This window comes from Arctopsyche grandis, chromosome 8 (assembly GCF_051622035.1).
Source record: "Arctopsyche grandis isolate Sample6627 chromosome 8, ASM5162203v2, whole genome shotgun sequence".
Taxonomy (NCBI): Eukaryota; Metazoa; Arthropoda; class Insecta; order Trichoptera; family Hydropsychidae; genus Arctopsyche; species Arctopsyche grandis.
The window spans coordinates 6,131,285-6,158,167 of NC_135362.1; the positions used below are offsets into that span (position 1 = coordinate 6,131,285).

At 33.1% G+C, this 26,883-nt stretch overlaps 1 protein-coding gene across 1 annotated transcript in view; it reads left to right on the top strand.

The window, feature by feature from the left end:
* LOC143916175 (serine/threonine-protein kinase NIM1) overlaps window positions 1–26,883 on the top strand; it is a 102,496-nt gene that overhangs the window by 70,016 nt on the left and 5,597 nt on the right. Inside the window, exons 3-8 of the mRNA XM_077437137.1 lie at window positions 21,417–21,519; window positions 23,869–23,948; window positions 24,019–24,118; window positions 24,193–24,304; window positions 24,375–24,531; window positions 26,724–26,832. Of these exons, the coding sequence (XP_077293263.1) occupies window positions 21,495–21,519; window positions 23,869–23,948; window positions 24,019–24,118; window positions 24,193–24,304; window positions 24,375–24,531; window positions 26,724–26,832 (583 nt within the window). The 5' untranslated portion in view covers window positions 21,417–21,494. The remainder of the gene's footprint in view (window positions 1–21,416; window positions 21,520–23,868; window positions 23,949–24,018; window positions 24,119–24,192; window positions 24,305–24,374; window positions 24,532–26,723; window positions 26,833–26,883) is intronic.

Genomic DNA, 26,883 nt, shown 5'->3' on the forward strand with positions numbered 1-26,883 from the left:
TATATTTATTTATACACTCAAGTATATTCAAAATATCGATAAACAACAATAATGTTTATCCAGTATCATAGAGACATCTATGGACAAATTCGATAATACTAATATTGTTAAAAATACAAACATTTTACTCATTTATAATATCAGCAAATTCGAGATGCTATTAACTTGACTTTTCGGGAGACAGGAAAGGTTTTTTGCCAATTTGGTGTAATAATTTCAATGAAATCAGATAAATTGGTGTACTCTGATAGAAATCGATCTACCTGGAGTTACATATATCCAAGGTATGGCCAGCAATACTGGGTCAGGAAATTAACCCATGACCACTCTGTTAAAAGTATTTCACGCTAACCACAGAGATATATTGCTGGTAGATATACATTTGCAGTATTTAGCCAGCAGTATGACTTAAGGGTAGCGTGTATGTTTAGCACCAAGTGATCAGTGGGTTCGATCCGCCATACTGCTGGTTAGATTTGGGGGTATTTGTGACTCCAAATCGATCGTTTCTTATGAGAGTTTGCCAATTTTATCTGATCATTGTTGAAACAGTTCCTCAAAATTGGCAAAAAATCATCTTTCCTGTTGTCATAATATCTTCTGTATTTATTGTGTGTATAATTTATAAAAATTATGTACAAAATATAAATCCATAGATGTCTCAATGCATTAATTCTGTAATTAATTAATTTTTATTTCGTGTTCTTCAACTTTTGGAAATACAGTGATTTATGTAATAATAAAATGCTGCATCGTTTGTAATTAATTGTCCAGGAAGGCGCATTGGGGTCTTCCTGTCAAGCCTTCCTGGTATATACATATCTACAAAAAAAAAAAATATATATATACATATGCATATGTACTAGGGCTTCTGATTTCCCGGACTTTTTCAATTCCCGGGATACGGGACGGAGCCTGGGATCGTTCCCAGGATTTCAGGGGTTCTGGGACACGTGTAAAAAACATTTTTTTTTTCCAATTTAATATATATTTTATTATTAAAAAAAAAAATTATATATTTACTAAATATTAAAAAAAGTAAATATTACATGATACATCTACATATTAACTGGAAAAAAACTATTAACTTGATTTTATTGTTAAAAATTATCGGTTTTTTCTCCTGTCAATATGTATATTTTAATTGCTTTTTTAAAGTCGAGGTTATTTTTATTTACGTTGTTTTGTATATTTGTCTTTGATAACTCCTTATTTAATTCTTCATCCATCGTCAAAGTGTTTCTACATCCGAATCTAAAAGAGTTTCTACCATTGTGGAATCGTCAATACAAGAAGGATATACTCGCTTCATAATAGTTTCACCGTAGGATACACATTTGCTTTTATTACAACACTCAAGAATGTTTTGTTCGGTATAAAATTAGAATTATTTAAAATTTGTGTTAAAAAAATAAGTTTCAGGCTTCCTCTTTCTTCGATTTTAATTTTCAATTCTCGGAATAATTTATCGGTAAGGTCAAGTCCTTCGGTATTGAGATTTTCCAAAAATAGAATTATAAGAAACGATTTTGGGCATTAGGCTCATAAAACTTCCACGTTCGGGGAATGCGCTGTACTTAGTGCTAAACAACAAACCTTTTGAGAATATTTTACAATTATTTATGTATTTGATTTATTATTTCAGACGTGAAAATGTATATTTTCAAGATTTATTTAAATCCAATTCCCGGGAACCGAAATAAGAATTCCCGGGACACGGGACAACAAAAATTCTGGGAATGTCTGTCCCGGGTCGACCCGGGTCAGAAACCCTAATATGTACGTATGTATGTATGTATGTACATACATAAATTTTAAATAACAAATGTACGTATATACAATCAAACAATTGTGACGAAAGGGTAGCCAAATTGTGAGGAACCGTTTCAACGATTGAATCAAATAAATTTACAAACTTTAATATTTTCATTTGAGATCTAAGTAGGGCACAAACCTGGAACCTTTTAGTCGCTAGTAGCTTTTTCTAACTGTTGGACTTAATCATACAGCTGATTGCACATATTTTACAATTATTTGATTGATTGGGTCCGATTTATTGATTCTATGATTATTGGTCACATGAGGATTGCTCACAGCAAGATTTCGCTCTAATAGTAAATAAAATTGTATAACCAATAGTAAATAACAATAAAAATATAAAATAACAGAAACTACAAGCAACATTCTTGTAGTAAATAATCCGTTCACCTGTTTATTATTTAACCGTTTTTCGATGACTACACTTCTAATGGATATTTAATCAATTCAGATACTGGTCTTCAAATCCACTTTCTAGAACAATTACTTATCTCAAATTTATCGCCTTCAGTAAGTAGAAAGAAACTCTCTGAGCATTTCCTTTTAATTCAAAGAAGCTTTATTTTTTCAAACTGTGAAGATCGTTTATGAGATAATCTTCAAGGCGGGGGAACATCTCCACCATTCCATTCTACATTCCATAGTTTCATGGAATATCCCTTTAAAACGTTTCTTTACACGTTCAGCCGCATAAATCGGATTCACTCAACCGCGCGTAAAGACATTTTCATTTCAATAAATCCCGAGTATGCTTTCAGTAACGATCTCAAATAACATAAATTTTTCCTAATTCAAAAAATGATAATTTAAATTCAGTAAGTAGTTTTAGTCTGAATAAAAAAAACATCCTTAATATTTTCACTATATCAATGTACAGGTTTTCAACATTTTTAACTCCTGCATCATTTACTAACCTATTTCCAAATCTCCTCATACACGCTTCACACCATGCTGGTTCGTTAGCCACACACTCACACGTTAAAAAATCTTTCCTACTTACATATACATATGTATGTATGTATGTATATATATGCAATCGACAATTTTTATAAATTACCGATTTTAAATATGACCCTAAATAAAAAATCATAGATATTTCGCATATATTCATATCGCCAATTTATTTGGAGATATTAATAATTTGTCGAAATACTATTTTTTGGTGACCGTGGTACTGTATTTATCTACACATACATACTAGTGTTGTGTCGGTTGTTTTTAACGGGTGGTTTTGGAACGGAATTGATACACGAATTAAAATAAAGTTACATGTTATCTATAGACATAAATAAAAATGAATTTCTGTCTGTCTGTGTGTCTCGAATAGGCTCCTAAACCACTGAACCGATTACGATGGAACTTTCAGGATTTGTTGTATGCATGTCCGGGAAGATTACTGTGAAAAAAAATCGCCCAAAAACGGGATCAGAAATGGAGAAAACGGGAATGAGTGTCATTGCAACGAGCGACCAACGTGTTCGCTGCCTGCGTTTTTCCGACAAATGGGAAAGGGAACGGGAATTGGATGCGTTATTGTGGCATTGCAACGCATGCCGGGTTCAGCTAGTATATAAACATAATGTAAGGTAATTTATAGGCGCGCGCGCAAGTATTAATCGTAAAAAATGGGCGCATTACACGCTCACCTGTCCAACCCGTTCACACCCGCTCCACACCCCCCACTTCCCACTACCCCGCTTTCCCGCATCTCCTCGACCACTTGACCACGTGGACCACTTGACTCTGATTGGCTGTGCGCCTCTGTGACTCCGATTGGCTGTGTTTCCACGCGTCCGTCACAAACATACAAACATATATCGCGTCCGTTTTTACATTATTATTATTATTTTCATATAATTAACTGTTTTAATTAAGTAACATAATATAGCGTGGACGTTAAGAAAAGTTTCCGAGATCGAAGTAGAAACAAAATAAGTTAACTGTCGATCCGTCAACCTGCCAGATCCGATTGGAGGACGGAAAAATCCGCTAAACATTTATACACTTCGTGTACTTTCAGTAAATACATCATTGGTTGATGGGTTGCGAGATCTTATTGACGATAAAATATTTAGCATACATGTAATTGTATATGAAAAACAATACCGTGGAACGTTTGAAAAACGACAAAAATAATCAATTAGGTGGTCAGAAATGAAAATTGAAATGTTTTTCTGCTCTTATAAAATATTCTTTGCGAGTACGGAAATTTTGTGTGGAAAACGGTTACATAAAATTTCCTAGATTACTCAGTACACAGTCAGGTAAGTAATATGAATTTTTTCCATGCATAAATATTTCTTCATCCATTTAATTTTCTATATTGTTACTTATGCAACACACCCTATACATACGAATACTAAAATCATTTTTCGATTTCACTTATGCAGTAATATATGTATTTATACATATATATTTATGTGTGTAATAGTACTTAAGAAGGCTGTTGTGTAATATTTCGTCGATTTACATCGACGAATCCCAACATTACACGCATTGTTTCCGCTGCGTAAATTTTAATTAAATTTCCGAAGGAAATATTAATGAGAAAATTCTCAACGATTTCTTTCTCGGAAAAGTTTGCGTATCATAAAATTTTCGGTAAAGCTTTTCCGCTCTCTGAATATGCACGTAACGAATGCTTTATAAGTACCAGTTATTTATGTACGTGTGTACATATATTCTAGGTATTCTGTATTAATTATACCATTACGTTTGTTTGTATGTTTCGAACTCGTTGCGGTTTTGTTCTATGTATAATATGTACAATTTATATCTATGTAATATATAATGGTATACACTTTCCGAATCTTTTGTGGTTTTTCCTGGAATGTTTAAACATACATATGTATTTGTATTTTAATAAGTGATGGAAAATTTAATTTATTTTTCGTTTCGTTTATGTAAATATTCTAGAAGTGTTAGTAGGTTTTGAATAATACGGCCATAAATACAAAAGCTTGCACTCTTAAAGTGTGCAATTTGTTTTCTACGGTAAGTAATAAGCGTGGTTTATTTATTCATACAAACCCGGGTTTCTTTTTAACCTTTTTGAGGCTAGAAACCATTTAGTAATAATATCTGATTTTGCGACTCAAAGATCATCACATCATATATACATATATAATATCGCTATTCTGTCTGTGTGTCTGTGTGAATGAAAAAAACTTCTATATATACTGTTTGCTACCATTTTTTCCTCTAGGAGAGTCTCTGAGCACTTAGCGCCATCTATTGAGAATTTATTTAATTAATTAATTAATTTTTCTATTGGTGTTTTATATTGTTTATATGTAGGTAGGTAGGTAGTTTTTACCATTTTTTTCATATTAAACAATTCTATCATGGAATCTACTGGTTAGTTTGTTAGTAATGTCTTTGACTAACGGAATCAGAGAAATGTTATAATAATAGAAGTGGCTTTAGGCGTCATATTGTTGTCAAGTGAGGAATGTCCACAGACCTTTTCAAATAATTTTAGCGTCAGCTGTATTTGGTGCTCGACGTATGTCCGGTAAAAACTTATCTGTTTATATTACTCTCAAAATGGGCAAGTGCATCGTTAAAAATTGCACAATGCATTCAAAAACACCATAAACAACACGGGATACATTTAAATAATTAAAATGATCATTTAAGTAACATATTATTAAATTAACAGTTTTTAAAAGTGTCATGGCGATCGCCCGCATTCTACATAAAATTTTAGGGGTGGCACCAGATAAATGTAAAAAATATTTTTAAATAAATGTAAAAACATTTCCCTTGGTGGCTCAATACTCATACTCAATTATATTAATAACCAATTTTTTTAAGTTTAATTAATATAAACATCGTTCATCTTATATTATACATATTTTAGTTGAAACTATACATTACACGTTAATTTAAGAGTTCCCAAGGACAGACAAATACAAAAAAAGTGGATAAAAATAATCCGCCAACTGAGAAAAGAAACGGATTGGCCGCCAACGCCCATCACTCCAAATAAATCTATATCAAAATAAAACTTCAATTTCTGTAGTGAATATGTGATGACCCTGATTATATTCTGTGCGTTGTAGCCTAGCTATGGAGACCTACCGCGTATTATTGACACGGGCAATTTATTGGTAAAGGCACTTCTATTATTGTAACGGAATATTATTTAAAGCATGCAATTTCCAGGTTAGAATATGTAAATATGTACATGGGTGTGTTAAAAATAATTTTAAGAGATTTATTTTGTTTTTAACATCTTTCACATATAACGGCTCATATATGTATGTATGTATGTATACGTGTACTTGCAGACATACACTTAAGAAAACTACACGGAGCCCATAATTTAAGCGAAATAGTTTCTCGGTATTCCAAGAATTTAAACTACGAAACTTTCTGCAGTCAGTACATCGTCCTACAAACTATTATACATATGTATAAATTATTATATTATAATAAAGCATTGATCCCCCATTCATAAGTATATACTGAAACTGAAAATGTAATAACAGTAATGTTTTCTTTTCTCCTCTGGCCTCATTCTGACCGTAATGACCGTCGATTTGGAATAACACACATGCACATTAGGTGGTACGATCACAGAATAGAAAAGTACCTAAAATCACGGGCAATGTCTCGGGCTATCATTAGTCGGGTGTTCGATGGCGAGTGGCCGTGTCGAGATTGCGAGACTTTTTTTTTAAATCGTATTATTCGTGTCGAGTTTTCCTTTCATTAGCATACGCTGCGACGCCGGCACGCGATTTTCCGACCTCGGCGACCAACAACCGACCATTCACGGTCAACGCAGGTTGATGACTCTCTTCCAGACCGACTACGGCTTGTCTCATACTGTGCCGGAAATGTCAAAAAATAAAAAATAAAATGAAAATTTTCTAATGAGACATAGTGGTCAATGTCGTATTTGGGGTGTCGCGTGATACCGACTGTAATACATCTGTAATCGGTCTCCGTGACGAGCCAGAATGTTAAATTACAGAAAACACAAATATCGGAAGGCAAAGTTCGAAAATCGAAAGATCTTAAGTCGAAAGATCAAAAAAAAGGGTGCATGGTAAACGGTACATACTCACTTAATTTGCGCGAGCAGGATACAACAGGAACAAGAGGAACAGGCTTTTCCTCCCGTATTAATGTGCGCGCGCAGAATACGGGAGGAAAAGCCTGTTCCTCTTGTTCCTGTTGTATCCTGCTCGCGCAAATTAAGCGAGTATGTACGTGAGTATGTACCGTTTACCATGCACCCTTTTTTTTGATCTTTCGACTTAAGATCTTTCGATTCTCGATCTTTGCCTTTCGATATTTGTGTTTTCTGTAATTCAACATTCTAGCTCGTCACGTAGACCCATCTGTAATGTGTCCGAATTTGCCTTGCACATCAAAGCCGGAAAATCCTCGGACCGTACCCGGACAATGTATAAACGGACCAATTGCGACAAATTTCACTCGTCCGGACTTGTATGGATTTTTAATTTATCGATATACAATTTTTAGAATAATTTTAACAAAGCATCATAGAGAAATCTGGATAAATTTTTATTACATTTTCAGGGCATTTTTTAATATAAATTGTCAATTTTATATAAACACGAAATTTTCGAGACATTTATGAAAAAAATTGCAGCATTTTCATACGAATCAGTAAATTTTGAGAAGCTGAAAAGTCGAAAATTGCGAGAAATGGGTAAAGGTTGCCAATTTGTTGGAACCGTTTCAGTGAAAATCAAATGAATTTGCAAACTCTGATAGGAAACAGTCGACCTGGAGTCACAAAACAAGGTCTGGCCAGCAGCAACCAGTGTAAATCGAACCCGTGACCACTACATATGTTCGAAAGCATATATGTTAACCACTAGTCCACGCAGCTGGTTGAGATATGTTTGTTTAGTATCCCAAATCATCAAGTGAATCCTTGAGAACAGTTTCATCTGTGTTTTAGATTTTTTAAAGATCCTGTGCACTTAATATTTGTAAAAATATCGCTTTGAGATATTTTTGCTTAAAAAAAAAAAACCAAGTATTTTTATGGTATCAAAAAAATTGATTTTCCTAGAATTATTCTCAAACTGTCTTCTTAAAATAACTACAGAAACAATTGTGATTTTCAAACTTTTTTTATTCCAAAAATACTGTGTAAGCAAGAAGAAAATAATATCGGTAAAAAGAATATGTGAAAGTGTTAGAATAATAATTAAAACTTTTGATACACATCACGGATTTGATTAAAACTAAATGTATTTTTTAGGTTACTTGCATACTCAATAAATCTAAATAGCATAAAAATCTTCACTTTAGTTCAAATCAGTCATATTCCGTCGCGCCATCGTGCACGTAGCCTTAAACAAATCGAGCTAATCCACAATAAAATTGAATTGAAAAATTTATCGCTAAATTAAATATTAAAATAGAAACCCATTATACTATCTACATATAATGTGACGTTTACCGTTTTAGAACCGAGTCGTAAAAATTTTATTGAATGTTTTAAACTGTATTAGTGTTTAACTTATAGCCGAGTTTGACGACTTTCTGTACAGATTTCATCAAATTATCGTATTATATACCTTATTTATTATATACTAAATAAATATAAAAAAATTAACACTAAAAAATGGTTTGCAGCGCGAACGTTCGCTGTTGAATTTTTTATCACGCTTTTCGCGGAAAATTCTAAAATTTTCACAATAAACGTGTAAACACCCGTTTGTTTATCGCATACGAATGCTATAATTAATTGATTCAGAGTTCGCCGTAATAAATTACGCTTTATCAACGACTTGCGTTATTACTTTTATTTATATTATAATAGTGTACTATTTATTACACACACATATTCATTTTTGTTACATTTGAAAGCTTCGTCTTTTTCGTAATTACATACGTATATATGTACACATACATACGTATGTACATATACATTTTAGGTTCGTTTTGAACGTGCGCGGGGGTGTTTATGTTAATTTTATTAAGAAATTTGTACGACCGAGCTGATTCAAGGTGAGTTTTCCGACACAACTTTTCATGTTTGAATAAATTTTGAATTAAGCGCTTTCGATTCAATTTAACCGGCGCTTTATCCGATTTGCAACTTCGCTATTTGAATTGTTAATTTTCATTGATAAATGCATTCTTTATTTGTTGCGATTTTTCTCGGAAATTATACCTTGTCATTCATGGTTCGTTTAGTTCCATGAAGGAATATTGAATGCATTTTAATAAATTAGCACTTGCGTTGTTTACTTTACAATTTATTGAATCGGAATAAATTTTAATTGAAATAATTGTATTGCTTTCGATTCGACGAAGCGGACGAGTGCTCATTTAGTGCTAACATATTTCATATGTTTTTGAAATTTCTGTATAAAAATGTGGTCAGAATTAAAATCAAATCTTAATTTAAAATTTTATTTTCATATTAAAAGAATAAATTATTGTACTTATTACTTTACTAGTGGTTTTACCCGGCTTCGCTCGGTATTTGTAATATAAACCGCTTAAACATGACTAATCTAAAAGTAAACATTTTATTAAATTTATTTGAATAGTTTTATTTTATATAAATTTATTTGAATATAAAAAATATTTTATATAAATTTATTTGAATATAAAAAATATTTTATAAAAATTGACAGTGTCTTTAATAAAAATTCAGTATCAATGCTAATTTATTTCAGCCAGAAAAATACAGATATTAATAATACATATATCAGACTCTTTATAAATAATCAATAATCAATAATAAAAAAAATCAGTAATCAATAATAATAATTTAAAATATACAAAACTCTAAAATCAATTGTATTTTAATCCCTTTTTGTTTTCCTTTTCTCGATTTTACAAATTCCATCATGAATAGTCCAAAAATATTTTAAATGTAATAATATTAATATAACAATAATAAATACTTCTATTATAATACCACAGAACGCAAACGCTGACTGGTGACTAAAAAGTCTTGAAAAATATTGATATTTATTCTATTTACAACAATAAATTGAAATTAAATATTGTATATTAAATGAAATTCAATATGCTCTACCACGCTCAATTTATTCGTATTTATTACTTTTCTTTATTATTAATTAGTAATTGTTTATTACTATTTTTAAACCATTTTTATCCATGGCGGGGGTTTTTTGGGGATTTTTGACCGGGGGTATGTGTTCAGGGGGTACATGTCCGGATACCGTGAACGATAGGTATTACTTAACTTTTATCGTCTAAAATAAAATTTACTGTTATTACCATGTTTAATATATGTATATATGTATGACATATAATTTATATTAAAGTTCGGTCACTGAACGGCTAATGTCATTTACGTGACGATTTAATACACAAAATGTAAAGCAAACAAAAAAATACATCATTCAAATCAAAACACAATCGTTTATTTAAAGCGTAGAACTTCCGTGAAAATATTTTTTTTATAATATAAAGAACACAATATCTGACTTGTACGATAAAATATTGTATGAAAATAACAAACTCACTTCCGTACGATTTTTGATTTTTAAATGCTTTTTATTATTACGAAATTATGTTCACAATACATCTTATATCTATTTTAATGACTACTGATCTACTGATCATTTTCTATTTTACAATTTAATTTAATTTGGTTAGTAATCATAGTATTATATTATTCTAATGTTAATCTACAGCATAATAGGAAAAAGAGCACAAAAACCTATTTACATACTTCCGTACGATGAAAATTAGCCAGTCGACTGAACTTTCAACACAACAACTGTCTAATCTCTAAATAAATTATAGTCATAAATTACTATCGGAATTGATAAATGTATTACATAGGGAAATGGAATAGGTATGTACGTACATATGTATACACTTTTTGTTGTTTCGTATAAGTGATTCTTAGATTTGAATATGCTAATGATGTCGGTTTGGTACACGTGTACCGGACCCGTTAATGGCTCGCGCTTTCCACCGGTTTTTCTCGGAAAAAGTAAAATTACCGGACGTTGCTTTTAAGAAAAACCGAGCGTTAGTATCGATTCGGAGTTTATCTATGCTCCAACTCCTCAAGTTCTGTCGTTTATACGTGCGTTTGGCTGTTTTAAATACATACCTTAAATATCCATTGAAATGTTTATTACGAATATGAAAGTATCCAGAACATCCAGAACAGAGCAGTTGCCGGTCTCTATTGTGCTAATATAAATGGACCTTATCCCGTTAAATTAAAATTATCCTTCGTCCTCCCCCTCCACCTTAAGAAAAAATATTGTTGCGTAGGGGTTGGTTCAGGATCCAAATGAAACGCCTTCAAATGAAAGTCGCTTCACAGCTTTTATACACAGAGGTAAGTAAAACAAAACAAAAAATAAATATGTATATACGTATCGTTAAAAGCCCGTTAACGTGCGACAAATCAACGTGGAATCGATCGTTAATTGAAAAGGTTGTAAGGTTCTGTCTCGCTTGCGTGCTTTGCTGAGAATAATCGGGTATATCAAATTACAATATAATATTTGCGAAATGTCATTATTTTATCAATCACATTTTCCATTATTAGTTTTGCGAAAACTTTATTTATCGGGTGTCTCGAATGAGTATTACATACAAATATACATACACATATTATATAAAAGTAATTTAAATTACAATATTTTTATTTCATTTTTACCATAGCATAACATTCAGTTTTGGCACCAAATGGCCAAAACTATATTTATTTATACACTTAAGTATATTAAAAGCATCGATAAACAACAATAATGTTTATCCAATATCATAGAGACATCTATGAAAAGATTTGGTAATACTAATATTGTAAAAAATACAAACATTTTACACATTTATAATATCAGCAAATTTGAGATGCTATTAACTTGAATTTTCGACAGACAGGAAAGGTTTTTTTGGTGTTTGGTGTAATAATTTCAATGAAATCAGATAAATTTTTGTACTCTGAAAGGAATCGATCTACCTGGAGTCCAAGAGTATATTATCCAGCAACATAGCTCGGTCGTTAAGCTTTTGCCTAACACCGAGAGGCGCCGGGTTCGATCCCACGAGCTGACCTCGATTGAAAAGAATTTTTCTGCGTATATCTGTAGTGCTGCCGGTCAGACCTGGATATCTGTGACTCCAGGTTGATCGTTTCCTATGAGAGTTTGCCAATTTTCTTTAATTTCATTGTTGAAAGGGTTCCCGATTAAAATTTGGCTAAAATCCTTCCTACCTACTATGTCACCTATTTGAGTATGATTAATGTACAATAAAATGTATGTACAATTCATAGATGTCTCGTTAATTTTCGAGTTTTCCGTGTCTCTTAATTCAGCGACTTGTATAATAAAAAAATCTGTATTGTTTGTAATTGGCCAAGAAGGCGCATTGGGGTTTACCTGTAAGGCCTTCCTGGTATAAAATGTAATAAAATAAATAAATAAATATGTATGTCGAATCGAAACGACTATTACATAGTATTATCCCAAGACAGACAGAATAGCAATATTATGTATGTATATGTCACAGTGAAATTATATTTCAAGTGAAAATATATTTTCATTGACGTTTCAGTGAAATCATAAACATTACATTTTCAAGGTTGGTTTTATTCATTTAAGATTATATTGTTAGGGTTGGTATTATTTAAGGGTTAGGATAGGTTAGGTTAAGTAAGGGTCGGCCCTATTAATTTAAGATTGGGTTGTTAGGGTTCAATTTATACAGTTAAACGTTGTAAATTCATTGTTTGATACATTTTCACTTGAAATATGCTTTCACTGTAACATGTGATGATATAATTCTCAATCAACTCTTATGATCCATTCGGTTGCAATATTGAATCTCTTAGATAGATTTTTTTGCAATGCAATCATTAATAATTTATTTTGAATACTACACACTTTTAAACAATGCGCATATATAGGACACATCTAGCCTTGAAAGTTTGCCTATTATCCATTTCGAAACATTTTAACCAACTAACTGAAATTTCAGCAACCTCACAAACGAAGCAGGCAATTATATCTAACATATACATACATAATTGAACCGTTTTAATTTTGCACCTCGATTCCCTTTTAATTTTAATTACTCGCGCGAGATTATCCCGCGCTAATTAGTTGCGCAATAATTAATTCGGACGATATACTATGCATGTGTGTGTGTGTAAGATTTTACGCAACTCGGTGAAAATTTTGGAATTTTCGTCGGTCGGCCACTGGAGAGTTTCGCAATCGCGCAATTAATTATTATTCGCGCGTGCTTGGGAATCTGTGGGATTGCGCAACTTAGCGCCAAAAACAACAACAACAACGGCAACCCATTTCCCACACACGTTTTGGGATAATAAGCAGGTAATTTAGAAAGGAAAATCTGACATTATATAATACAAACGGCCCACTCACTACATGTGTAACTATGTCGCTACATATGTATAATATAGGTATTATAGAAATATATGTAATAGAATTATCTAATATTTATGTTTCAATTTATTTTACTTTTATTATTATGGCCGAACCGATCTAGCGTGAGACCCCACTCGACCTGCGATGGTCAATTACATTTCGTTTCAGTTTCGCATTGCATTTTGGTTAAGAAATAAAACATTGTTCGTGCGTATATGTAGCGGTCGGTAGAATTTGACTTCTAATTTTTGAGTTCGTGTTACGTATTTTGAAATATTTACATTAATTAAATTTTAATACGTAAGTTGTTGATAATATTTATTTATTTATGGAATAATTTATTTATCGTCTATAAAAGTAATTGTCAACGTTATGTTATTGACAGCAAAGCTTACAGTAATATTATTAAAAACCTTGCATTGAATTATATTGTAATAATATATCTACGTATATATAGGTATATAAAATTGAATGTCTATTTGTCTGTCTGTCTGTTTCGTATAGGCTCCTAAATCACTCAACCGATTACGATGGAACTTTCAAGATTTGTTGTATGCATGTCCGGGAAGCTTTATGTGAATAAAAAACTTCTTAATAATAATATTAGTAATTACGATTCTACCGACGCGAAAGTTTGAAGCGCCATTGTGTAGTCAAGGAAATGTGTTTGTTGGTAACCACGTTACCATTTGGTTAATGAAGACACGGCTTTGAAGAGACGTTAGTTGAGCTCCAACCATCACTTGAAACGGGAACGGGAATTGCATGCATTATTGTGGCATTGCAACGCATGCCGGATTCAGCTAGTATACGTATATAAAAACGGGTATGTTTTTGGGTATGTGGGTATGTATATGGTGGATGCGTGGACTTTAAAAAAACAAATTTTAGAATACCAGGAGTATACGTTATGCATAGGGATGTGTCGTGATGACCGACCGTGTCGAGACGTGGGGAAGTGGGGTAGTGTGGAGCGTCTGAAATGTGCTCTTGATATTGAGTGACGGGTGACGTCAGTGTCAGATGCGCTGCGCGGGAGCGTACACATATACACACATCCACGAAGAGACACGCACGCACATTCATTCATCACTTCGAACGGGTGAACGGGTTGGACCGGCGAGTGTGTAATGCGCGCACTCAGATTTTTACTATTAATACGTGCGCGTGCCTATAAATTACCTTAGCACAACACTGGTATTATACATATAATTAAATAAGAAATAATTTAATAAAACTAAAGAAATTATTTTACGTCCTTACAATGTTTAAACACATGCACGAATGCGACAGCATGTTGGTCTGGTAAGTCTCACGCTACATCGGATCGTACTATATATGTATGTAATATTAATAGAGTGTTTTGCAACTGCAGCCAGCATCAATAAATCACCTTACGCAGTTGCAGACTCAGTCCAAATGTTGGAAAGCTTTTTTTTCTATATCTGATGCTGCAATCGAAAACAAAGACTTCGTAATGCATCATACATGGTTCATTTAAAAATTTTAAGCTGAAAACCAAGTTATATATAAAATTTGGTACGCATCCGTCAACCGGAAGTGGAGGTTTACTCTTGTTCGATTTTTCTTCCACTATTTTTTGGACCACTTTAACATATTTATGGGCTCTTCACAAAAAAATTCAAGTATAATTCTTGTATAAACGTGATAAAAATAAAAAAATCACTAAATTTAATAAACTGGAAGTGGGATTTTTTCCCCTTAGAAAGGTCTAAAATGTGGCCACTATTCTGTCCACACCCCCGAACGTATTAAGCTGAAAATTTATATTTGTATTTTTTATGTACTAACTTAGAGCTGTAGTTTTTTTTTTTTAAACAATATTTCATTATTTTATTTTGATCTTTTAAATTATTTTAATATTATTGATATTTATTGTGTATAATACTGGTAGTGATTTTAAGTAATAATTGAACAAAATCCGACAACCGGAAGTAGAACTTTTGTCTTGTGCAAGTTTCCATACATTTGCGCTCAATTTGTATCGAAAATGCTGTCATTAGCTATTAGTACATATTTCATAATGCTGCCGGTATGTGTGAATGTGTCTGTATGGTTCAATATCGAATTCTGTTTTGTGTCCTTATATTCCTCAAATACATAGATAAAGTCATGGGTTGGTCTATAACAGTAGACTCTACTACAAACTATATACATACATACATAGTAGTTAACATTAGCTTTCGAATCGGCTTTAAATATAGAGGTGTGTGTACTACGTGTGGAGTTCCAATGTAAAGTGGTCTAGCATAAAAGTGGTACATAGTTGAAGTGCCAGATTTTATTCCCTCGATAACAAATGGAATCATCCAAAGCGCTGTGTTGCCTGTTGGCATATCGATTTCGTCAACTATACATAATATTATCGTGCTTGAACTTGAGTGCTCATTTGCACCTCGATTTACCTGTTTGACTTTGACTTTGGGCTTGTGGGGGTGGTCTTATGGAAAGGGGCGAAAAATCAAACTCTTTTCATAATAAAATTCAATGGCTTATCTATTTTAGTCTAGTGGGCATTTGTGAAAGTCGGATTCTTGGATGTTAATATTATATTTTCAGCTTTTAAATGTTGAATGCGGTGACGTCACATTGATAGAAAATTGTATAAGACGTTCTGGGAGAATTTAATTTTTCAATCAAAAATATGGTGGAATTGAAACGATCAAAGCCCCGTACAATTTCCGCGAAATTTCATAATTGAGCTTTTTAACGTTCCCTGTATAATTATCAGAATATTTTATTTATTTTTCGATGTCTTTTGTTACAATCGTATATTATGTAGAAATTCTTGGGAAACAAAAAGGGAAATTTCTTGAATTTTGTATCTGATTGGGGAAAACCTTCCGAGAATTCATTACGTATAGAAAAGTTTGCGAAGCTCTTTCGAAATTATCCGGAACTTTTTATATCTTATTCAATCTTTCTGTCGAGCGATAGGAAACATTTTTATTAGTATTATTAAATCACTTTCTAATGCTTTAATGAATGAATTGGAAAAATCTTTATTTCATTATTTTATCTACATAGACGTTGGTGTAAACTTTATGAAACGAAGCTTTGTATAAAATTCTAAAATATGAACTTTTTTAGTATTATTTAACTTAAAATTTCTTAATCAAACTCAGTGTATTATGAGCATATGCTTTCGAACATAATGTTCACGGGTTCGAGTCCTACTGGTTGCTGCCGGCCAGACCTTGATTTGTGACTCCAGTTCGATCGTTTCCTATCAAAGTTTGCCAATTTATCTGATTTTCATTGAAACAGTTCCAACAAGTTGGCAACCTTTACCCATTTTTCGCAATTTTCGACTTTTCAGCTTCTCGAATTTCGCTGATTCGTATAAAAATGATACAAATTTGTTCATTAATGCAAATTTCGGGTTTTTTGTCTCGAAATTTGACGATTTATATAGAAAAAAGCTCCGAAAATGTAATTTTATCTAAAATTTCTCAAAAATTTATCCATGATACTACACTTCCATTTTTTTTTTCAATTAATCACGCCTAACAGATTGCTCCAAAGCGGCGAGTGTGCTAAACAAATTAAGACTCGAAAAATTATATAAGAAATTATATATAATAAGTACATAATTATTACATACATACACATGTAAATCGAAACAACACCTGACATCTATGGTCAGACATTAAAAGCATCGTAAACAATACGAACAATAACATTTTTCATGTACCAACACGAATTTTCACATTCAATAAGCATCCACAGAGACATCTATGGAGAGAAATCTGGCGAAACCTGAGATATAACAATAACTCAAGGTTTGCAATAGAAAATTGGGTAGGAATAGCCAATTTTACAGGAACCGTTTCAATGAAAATCAGAAAAATTGGCAAATTCTGATAAGAAACGATCGACCTCAACAAACCAAGGTCTGGCCAACAACGAGACGAGTGAGAATCGAACCCGTGACACCTTGCACGAAAGAATACAACACTCCACCACTACATAGACCACGCTGCTGGTTATGTACATATATCATCATCATTTACAGCCATTCACCATTCACTGCTGGATGAAGGCCTCTCCGACACACTTCCATTCGTCTTTGTTTTCATTGAAACTATCATCCATCTCACCTCACACATTTTTCTGATTTCATCCACCTGAATAGGTGTATTATATTTTTTTCCTGCATCCTTGTGGCCTTCCTTTCACCCTTTTACATTCTCTCGGGTAGTATTCCAGCACTTCTTTTATCTACCTTTTGTCCATTCTTCTAGCCAAGTGACCCGCCCATTACCATTTCAATCTCTTAACTCTCTCTACTATATCCACTACCCTTGTCATAATTCTCACCCACGTATTCCGTTTTCTATCTCTCCTCGTTATGCCAAGCATGCGCTCTATATCATATTTCCATACTTCATATATTTTATGAATATCTCAAATCTATTTTTTTCTCTTTACAAGATGATAATATGATTATAAAAACTAAAAATTGTATATTAACCCCAAAAGGACGCATTAAGTGACCCGCACATTACCATTTCTATCTCCACACTCTGTCCACTACATCAAAACTACCCTTATCATACTTCTCACCCACGTATTCCGTTTTCTATCCCTCTTCACTATGAATTTCACCACCCTTCTTGTGTTATGAAACAAAACTCATTATTATATATAAGTATATCAAACGTCTTATGAATTTCTTGGGATTTTTTTCTTATTTTATCCCACTCCAAATCTTTAAACACGAGCTTATCGCTTTTATTAATACTGGCTACACGCTAAAAATAATCCTATCACAACTCGAATTTCCCGGAAAAGTCAACCGGGAAATATGTACATCGACATTTACTCACTTACTAATCCCATACTTCGTAGCAGACAAAGAAGGTAGCTTCACTCGAAGCACAAGAATTACTCCCGGCTTATTGAAATATAATCTACTTCAAAAGGCACCGATTAATTGGATGAACGGCTTCCTTCAGGGTTAATTCGATTCAATTGCCCGTTTAATGCTATTAAGACGTTATTATTATTATATGATGAGATCAACGCTGAAACGAACGTCGATTTCAAACACCGATACAACCCCAAGAAATTAATCAACACTGACAAGGTTACATATATTATATATTTGTAATATACTAGGGGGCTAAAATTTAAATAAAAAAACAGCTGAACCAAGAGTATTTATAGACAAACATAAATACGTATGTTCTATTTAACTAATAATATTCCCACCCTTAAGCTGCGTCAAAATTAAAAAAAAAACGCACGCATAGAAGCACAAAGCGCACATGACGCGCACGAAAACACAAGATTTTTAGTTTTAAATTATCTACAGAGTCTGATTTATCATTTTTACTATAATCAACAACATAGCAAAGTGGTAAGCGTATAATGCTTTCAACTGAAGGGTCATGGGTTCAATCCCTGGCCCGGTGTTGCTGGTCAGACCTTACATAAATATATGTATGTGACTACAGTTCGACCGTTTCCTATCAGAGTTTGTCAATTTATCTGATTTCATTGTTGAAACGATTCCACCAAATTGGCAACCTATCTCTTTTTCTCGCAAATTTGAGTTTCTAGCATTTTGAAATTGTTGATTATTATAAATATGCTACTCACAAAGATTTGCTGTATATCGAATGTGTCCATAGATGTCTATATGATATTACATATGTAAATATGGTTGTATTTGTAATGTAAAACTGGGTTTACCTATAATAGAATAAAATAAATACGTAAATAAAATAACTATTGTATGTATGATTCTTCTGAAATTGAAGTAGGCGGTCTCCACTGTGGCTTTCGTCTTTATTGTTCTCTGGATCCAAATTATATATAACGATTAATACTGATTTTATTTAATTATATTTCATTGACATGAATACTCACGTTTATAGCGACGAGTGCACTTAAACAGACACAATACAATCAATATATGATACATATGCAATTTTATACAACGCGAATTCATACAAATATCCACAGTGACATCTATGGAGACATTTTTGAAGCATTTTATAATCAATTGGCGAACCTGAAGACACTGAATAACTTGAGATTAGCAAGAGAGTTAGTAAAGGAGATTTCAATGAAAATCAGAAAAATTGGCAAACTCTAATAAGAAACGATCGACCTGGAGTCACAAACCAAGATCTTGCCAGCAGCGGGACTTTAGTGGGAATCGAACCCGTGACCACTCTACTCGAAAACATAATATGCTAACCACTAGTCCATACTGCTGGTTGATAAGCAGATTCCTTATAAAACAATTTTAAAATTTTATTTACTTTTCGGGAACTTTTTGGGTGCTCTACCTATATGTACGTATTATATATATATATATATATATATATATATATATATATATATATATATATATATATATATATATATATATATATATATATATATATATATATATATATATATATATATATATATATTTATCAAAATAAGGACGCAAATAGGAATTTAATCATTTTGAAGAGTGTATTATATAAGTAGAAAGGATCCCGACGAACTGATGAGTGTGGGAGGCTAAAAGGAGCGCGTGGGAGGTTCTATTTCGGGCATCTTAATACCTAGTGCTTCAAAGTTCTGGATTTACCATCGACTTTTTGACCTTTCATATAATAACGACCGCGATTATTTTATCTGACTGATGAAAATGGGAAATTTTTGCACAGGACATTGGACAGGATCCGGCGAAAATCATTTCCACCGAAAAATCAATTTTCCTTTTACCCGTAAATTTTCTTTCTACTCGTTGAAAGGTACATACATACATACATATAATGTAATGCTAATGGATTTCTATTTTTAAACTTATCATATGCTATGCATTGCAAAAGGAAAATATCGAAAATTATTATACATTGGTGGTTTTACCCGGCTTCGCTCGGTATTTGTAATATATGTAAACCGCTTAAACATGACTAATATAATAGTAAAAAATTTATTAAATTTATTTGAATGATTTTATTTTATATAAATTTATTTGAATACTCATTTTTTTTTATTAAATTGACTGTCACGAACAAACAAACATACATATATACTGTCGCTTTCGAAATTATATGAATACCAATACGAATTATACATATATGTATACTGATTCGATACAAAATTTTATGAATCCGGCGCCTGCGTCCCCGGACGCCTTTGCCCCCAGGGACTTCAAATCATTCGAATCGAAAAAAATCAAATCGGCGCCTATAAATCGAAAAAAAATCAGATGCGTCGTCTACGAACGAATGTTACATACATACAAAGTCTCTTTCGAAATTAAGCTTCTGCTTAGCGTCAAGAAGGCGCCGAGTTCGATCCCTGGGTCCGGGCCTCGAATGAAAATGAATTTTTCGGAGTATGCTGTTGGTCAGACCTGGATTTGTGACTCCAGGTCGATCATTTCCTATCAGAGTTTGCCAATTTTCTCTGATTTCATTGTATTGATGAAACGGTTCCCGGAAAAAAATTGGCTAAAATCCTTCCTACCTACTATGTCACCACTATTTGAAGTTTGATTGATGTACAATAAAATTTATGTACAATTCATAGATGTCTCGTTAATTTGCAAGTTTTTCAGTGTCTCGTAATTCAACGACTTGTAATAAAAATGCTGCATTTGTATTTGTAATTGGCCAGGAAGGCGCATTGGGATTTACCTGTAAGGCCTTCCCGTTATATATGTAAAAAATAAATATATTAGATAATCAATAATGTATTACTTTCATACTTCATATACATACATATGTACATACATATTTTTATTATCTAATCATATATGTATGTACATACATACCTTTTTAAGATACTCATATTTTTTACGATTTATATAAATAAAAAGTTTCCGTGCTTGAAATGTGGCTGCCATCTTTTGACAGTTCAATTTATTATTTAGTAACTCGTCTACATTGAATCACACTTATTCAATTTTACACCATCTCGCTCTATTGTTGTACAGCAAGTGCCAATGATGAGAAATAAAAAGTACCTGGAATTGCCTAGGTACTTAAATTTCAACTTGATTGAAAGTTAAATCAAACTTTTGAGACGTATCTTGCTGTTTTAATATGTACAGAATAGACAGTTAACTTTTTTGGTATGAATTTTAGAACGGTGGCAGCCATTTTGTATGATTAAATTGATAAAATATATATATGCAAATCTTAGATGTGTAATAATTCTCTTTTCGTATTGTTTCAGTGCCAAAAATAGTGGTTGTGAATCACTGGTAGATGAATTGAAATGCAAGAAGGTGTGAGATGAGCTTAATCCGTTGACATGTTGGTTCAAAGAAGTTCAGTCGGTGAGTATTTTTTATTAGCTGCTACACCCGGCTTCGCCCAAGCTAAAATAATTTTTCGTAGATAAATTTTTAAAAAGTATTAAATCTTCAAACATAATCATATAGTGGTGATATGAGGGGCGGTTAGAGTGAAACGACGGTATTGTTGTAAACACGACTATTTAATATGATTTCGCCACCAACATGGTTGAATCGAAAGTCCCCTAGAGTAATCCCCCCCTAGTGCTAACGATACAGAGAAAAAGTAAAATTACAATGTTACAAAAAAATATACATATGTTGGTCGTGGGCCATCCGCTGTTTGTGTGTGATATTGCTCTGGTTCTGGCTCTGGCTCCGAGTGTGGTAAAGGGTAGCTGATGAAATGGTGAAATGGTGTGTGGTGAAATCGTGCCTGACTTCGTCCCCGTCCATCATCTCACTCGCGCCCCCGAATTTCTGCTCCCTTGTTGTGGATGTGTAATGCCTGGCATTGATAAGTCGACAGTTTGGCAACCGTCAGGCGATATTATTGTTTGGGGTCTGGGGAACAGGGGAGTTCGGCCACCATTCGGTGCTCCTTGTGGTTTCGAATATGGCGATTGCGAAGGGACTCCACGTCAACTTTGACTCAGTGGGGGTCACCAATATGGAGGGCGCTTGGAATTAAACGAAGATATTGTTGTAAACAGAACTATTTAATGTGACGGGCGGGAAGAAAGTAAAGTAGTCGACCAAATTCGACCATCAACATGGTCGAATCGGTCCCAACTCACTGGTGAACCCCAAACCCGGCCATGTTTTAGAGCCCCTACAGTGATTTCATAAGTACAAATAGATGTACATTTGTAAAAAAGTCTAACTTTCAAAGCAAAGACTCCTAAGGATATTATGTATTCCTCATCAAAACCTCTATGATTCGAATTAATCATTACGAAATAAAAACAGTTAACGGATTATTGCGCAATTTGCGACAATCGTTGCTATAAAAATCGCGAATACAGAATATCTGCCACTCGAGTTCTCGTTAGTACAATATTTCGGATGGATTCAGATGGAGTTTTTGGGTGCCAGATGTTCCAGATTTATCACCGAACCATAAAAACATTGAGCAATATCAACAAAAATTTTTGCGGGAAGCACCTTGTATACGTGCCACACATATACGAGAAAGAGATAAAGACCATTTAGTACGCTACGCTCAACGGTCAGTGTGTGAATGATATCCGCCTTAGAATGACGGCTCTGTTTCAGACGTTATTTTACTCGTTTCTTGCACTTATTTTACATAATTCGACATTTTTTAGAGGTAATTCCAATAATTAACCTTGCACATTGTGCATTATTTTAGCTTAAAACGCACATTTTCAACGGAACGCACAGTAGCTATCGGATATTTTTAGTACAGTAAGGGCGAAAACACACTGAATAGTACGGAACGTCACGTCCTTAGCTCCACGCTGTGGCAGTGGGTATTCCCCAAACCGATTTCGGGTGTAGTAGGACGTTCATATGTTTCTCCTACTTTTTCAAATAAAAATTTCTTCAAATAAAATCACCGTTATTAATCATAGGCAGGCAAGAATAAAATATCACTGAAAACACTTCAGGGAGTAATTTTTGGGACTGTATAATATATAGGCTAGGGGTGCTGCGTTTTTTCGCATGTTTAACCCTTTGAGTGCTGACGTCTTTTCTGTTGAAAACCCGCCACGCTGAAAATATCACCAACATTTCCAACTAGAATTATTTACAAATCCAATAGAAAACAGGTATAAAAAAATTGAAGCTAATTCAACCAAACCGCCTAGATAACTACCGCCGAGGATTTAGAGTTTTGTAAAGGTGTGTTTAGACTCTCTTATATATCTTACAACAATATAAAATAAACAAAGTCTATTAATGAATGTATTTTTCCAAAACTAGTTCCATCTTCTTCATTGTTGTTAAATTGTAATGCTCACAATCTAAATGCCAAGTCACAGAATAAAATACTCAGCAGTTAGGGATTTCCACCGAGAAATTCTGATATGGTTATAAATTCAGAAATTCCGGTGTAAACCAGTCTTTATAAACATTGACACGGATTACACGACCCATATTCAATGCATTTTGTTTTCAATGCTACCTGGAAAGGCTTAGCGGGTAGTATCCTTGTTTATTTTTTACATACTCCAAAAAACAACGGCCATCGGCGTATTTCAGGCTCATAGGATTGTTATCAAAACGCCGATCGGCGTTGGTCAGCATTCAAAAGGTTAAAAGTAGATATAAAAAAAACATATTCAATGTACCACTCAGCGTATTTTCACCCTAAAGCAAGTGTTTAAATAATGCAATACGACATTTAATATTTTAATCTAATTTCAGCACCCGTAACGACATCGCCAAAAACACAATATGAACAATTACTACACAACCTCCAACATGACAACCGATGGCTACACGAGGTATATTTAAACATCCATTAAATATTTATTTAATACTGGCAAATAAAAATAATCATTCAATTTGTTTCAGCTGTCGTTGGCCAAGAGGGTGGGCTATTATCGGTTTTCGAGTGACATAGGCAGCGGAAACTTTTCCCAAGTGAAGCTAGCCGTCCATCAGCTGACGCGTGGTGAATAGCAATACCTATAATAAAACAATCAAATCAAAACGACCCATTAGTAAATAACCGCTGTTGAATTTCAGATAAGGTGGCCATTAAAATTATTGATAAGAGTAAGCTAGATAGTAAAACTCGCAAGATGCTAACGCGAGAGATTGCCACCATGGAGGCCGTGCACCATCCGAACATTATAAGGTTGGGATTATTATCTTGTAAATCAGATTGCGATTTGTGTTGCAGTTTTATTAACGAATTTGATTTGCAGACTCTTCGAAGTCGTAGAGACGTACAGCAAGATTCATCTGGTGACCGAGTATGCCGGAGGGGGTGAACTGTTCAATAAGATATCGATGGATGGAAAGCTAGACGAAATGACTGCCAAAAAACTTTTTTTACAAGTAGTACACGCTGTGAAGCATATGGTTAGAATGAATTATATTTGTTTATATTTACTAGTGTTGTGCCCGATGACGTATCATCGCATGGGTGTTGGCCATTGATGTATAATACACATAGATGGGCCCTGACGTGTGATTTTGGTCGGAGATCTTGTCTTCGCTAACTGAGGGGTGCAGGGGGTTTAACTAGCGGGGAAGTTGGGTTTTTTTCCCCTACGACGCAGCGGTACCTACCTACCTACTAGAGGTTGTGATTTCTCGACTTTTTTTGATTCTCGAGATTCGAGAATCTCCTTTTCTCGGAATATTTGAATCTCGAGATTTGAGAATCTTATTTTCTCGAAATATTTGAATCTCGAGAATTCGAGATTTTCTTTTTTTGTTTCTCGAGATTCTCGAGAATTCTCGAGAAAGTATAATTTTTTTTTTAATATAGTGAATTGCTTTTTTTAGCATATAAACTTGACAACATACAAAAATCAAAAGGACACAAACAATACATATGTATATTATATCAGGGGTTTACAACTTTATTAAAGACATAACGAAAGAAAGATATAGAGATACAATAGAAAATTGTCTAAAAAAAAATGTAAAATTATATAAAAAAAATATCATAAAAGAAGGCATGAAAATAAAATAAAAATATACAAAAGTAATTTAAAATAGTAAAAATAACAATATATAACAAAATAATTTTATAAAATTCCCAGTGTTACTGGTAGGCTTTGCCCGTATTTTTGTGACCGGGCAAATAATAAAAATACTGACCATATATGCATATTAAAATACCGACTATAAATTGATTAATATCTAAGGAATAAATAAATAATAAATCAAAAAATTTTTTTATGTGTGTTAAGTGGGGTCATATTGTCAGTGAAAATATATTTTCACTAGCGTTTTAGTGATATCATAACCGAATACTTTCGCACTAGTGACTAGTACCTACATGCACATACATATGTATATGTAACTTAAAAATTGTGTGATTTCGTTGTAACATGCGTATATGTACTTATATGATGACCGAATAATAACTTACCGGACAAATAATAAAAATACTGACATATTATAATACTTCAAAAAATTATTTACGAGTTAATAAGTATACAAATCAGTCAGTTTATTGAACAAAAACATGTAGTGATAAATTAAGAATATTCTCGATATTTTCGAGATTCTAATAAACGATTTCTCGAGATACGAGAATCTCGAATTTTCATAGTAAAATATTCTCGAGAAATGAGAATCTCGTAATTTTACAATAAAATATCCTCGAGAAACGAGAATCAAAATTTCTCGAGAATTCTCGAGTAATCTCGAGACGAGATTTCTCGATCACAACCTCTACTACCTACTAAGAGAAACTGTGCATGCGCCATGTATTTTGCATGCGCCAAAAGGGAGACCAGTATAACACGTGAGGGCGGATCTAGTGTATTATACATCAATGGTGTTGGCGTATTAAGTTATTAAATAAAATAAAAAATTAAAAGAAATGTGTCGGTTCGATCCGCATGCGGTCGAGTTTTTTACATTTTTAATTCATTTTCGGAAATGCGTACGTGCACGCACTAACTAACGCATTGACTTTTATTATCGTCCGCGATATTTTGATAAAACGATCAAAATAAAATGCTATTTACACAAAAAGACGAGGATGCTGGAATTTCTGCGATAAATCAGCTGTGATCAAATAAGTGCTTATTTTTTCTTCAGAAAAAAAATAAAAAAAAGTCGAGAAATCATAACCTCTAACCTGGACCTTGATTAAAAATAATTTATCCAAAGTATTTTTGTAGTGCTACCGGTCAGACTTTGATATTTGTGACTCTAAGTCGATCGTTTCTTATCAGAATTTACCAATTTATCTGGTTTCATTGTTGAAACGGTTCCTCATCAAAATTGGCAAAATAATTCTACCTACTATTTGTCACCACTATTTAAATATGATTTCAAATCAAGTATGTACAAGTTTAATGCCAAAAATGAGAACCTTTTGTGTTCATGTACATACATACACCACAAACTTCGAGATTTAGTTCGAGTGGCTAATAACTAATATGTATGTATGTAAAAATAAAAAATAAACCTAACCTAAAAGCACGCAAAGGTGCAAACAAAACCTAACCTAATTGTATGCCAACTTTCAAGTAATTTACAGTGAATTTCACAACCGCTTATATTTATACATTATTTTTTTATATTTACAGCACAATAAAGGTTTTATACACCGGGATATAAAAGCGGAGAATGTGTTTTACGCATCGCCCACCGTCGTCAAACTCGGCGATTTCGGATTCAGCACTCAATTAATTAACGGTTCGTTTTGTGCAATGATTGCTACGGTTGTAAAAGTTATTCGTTTTACTA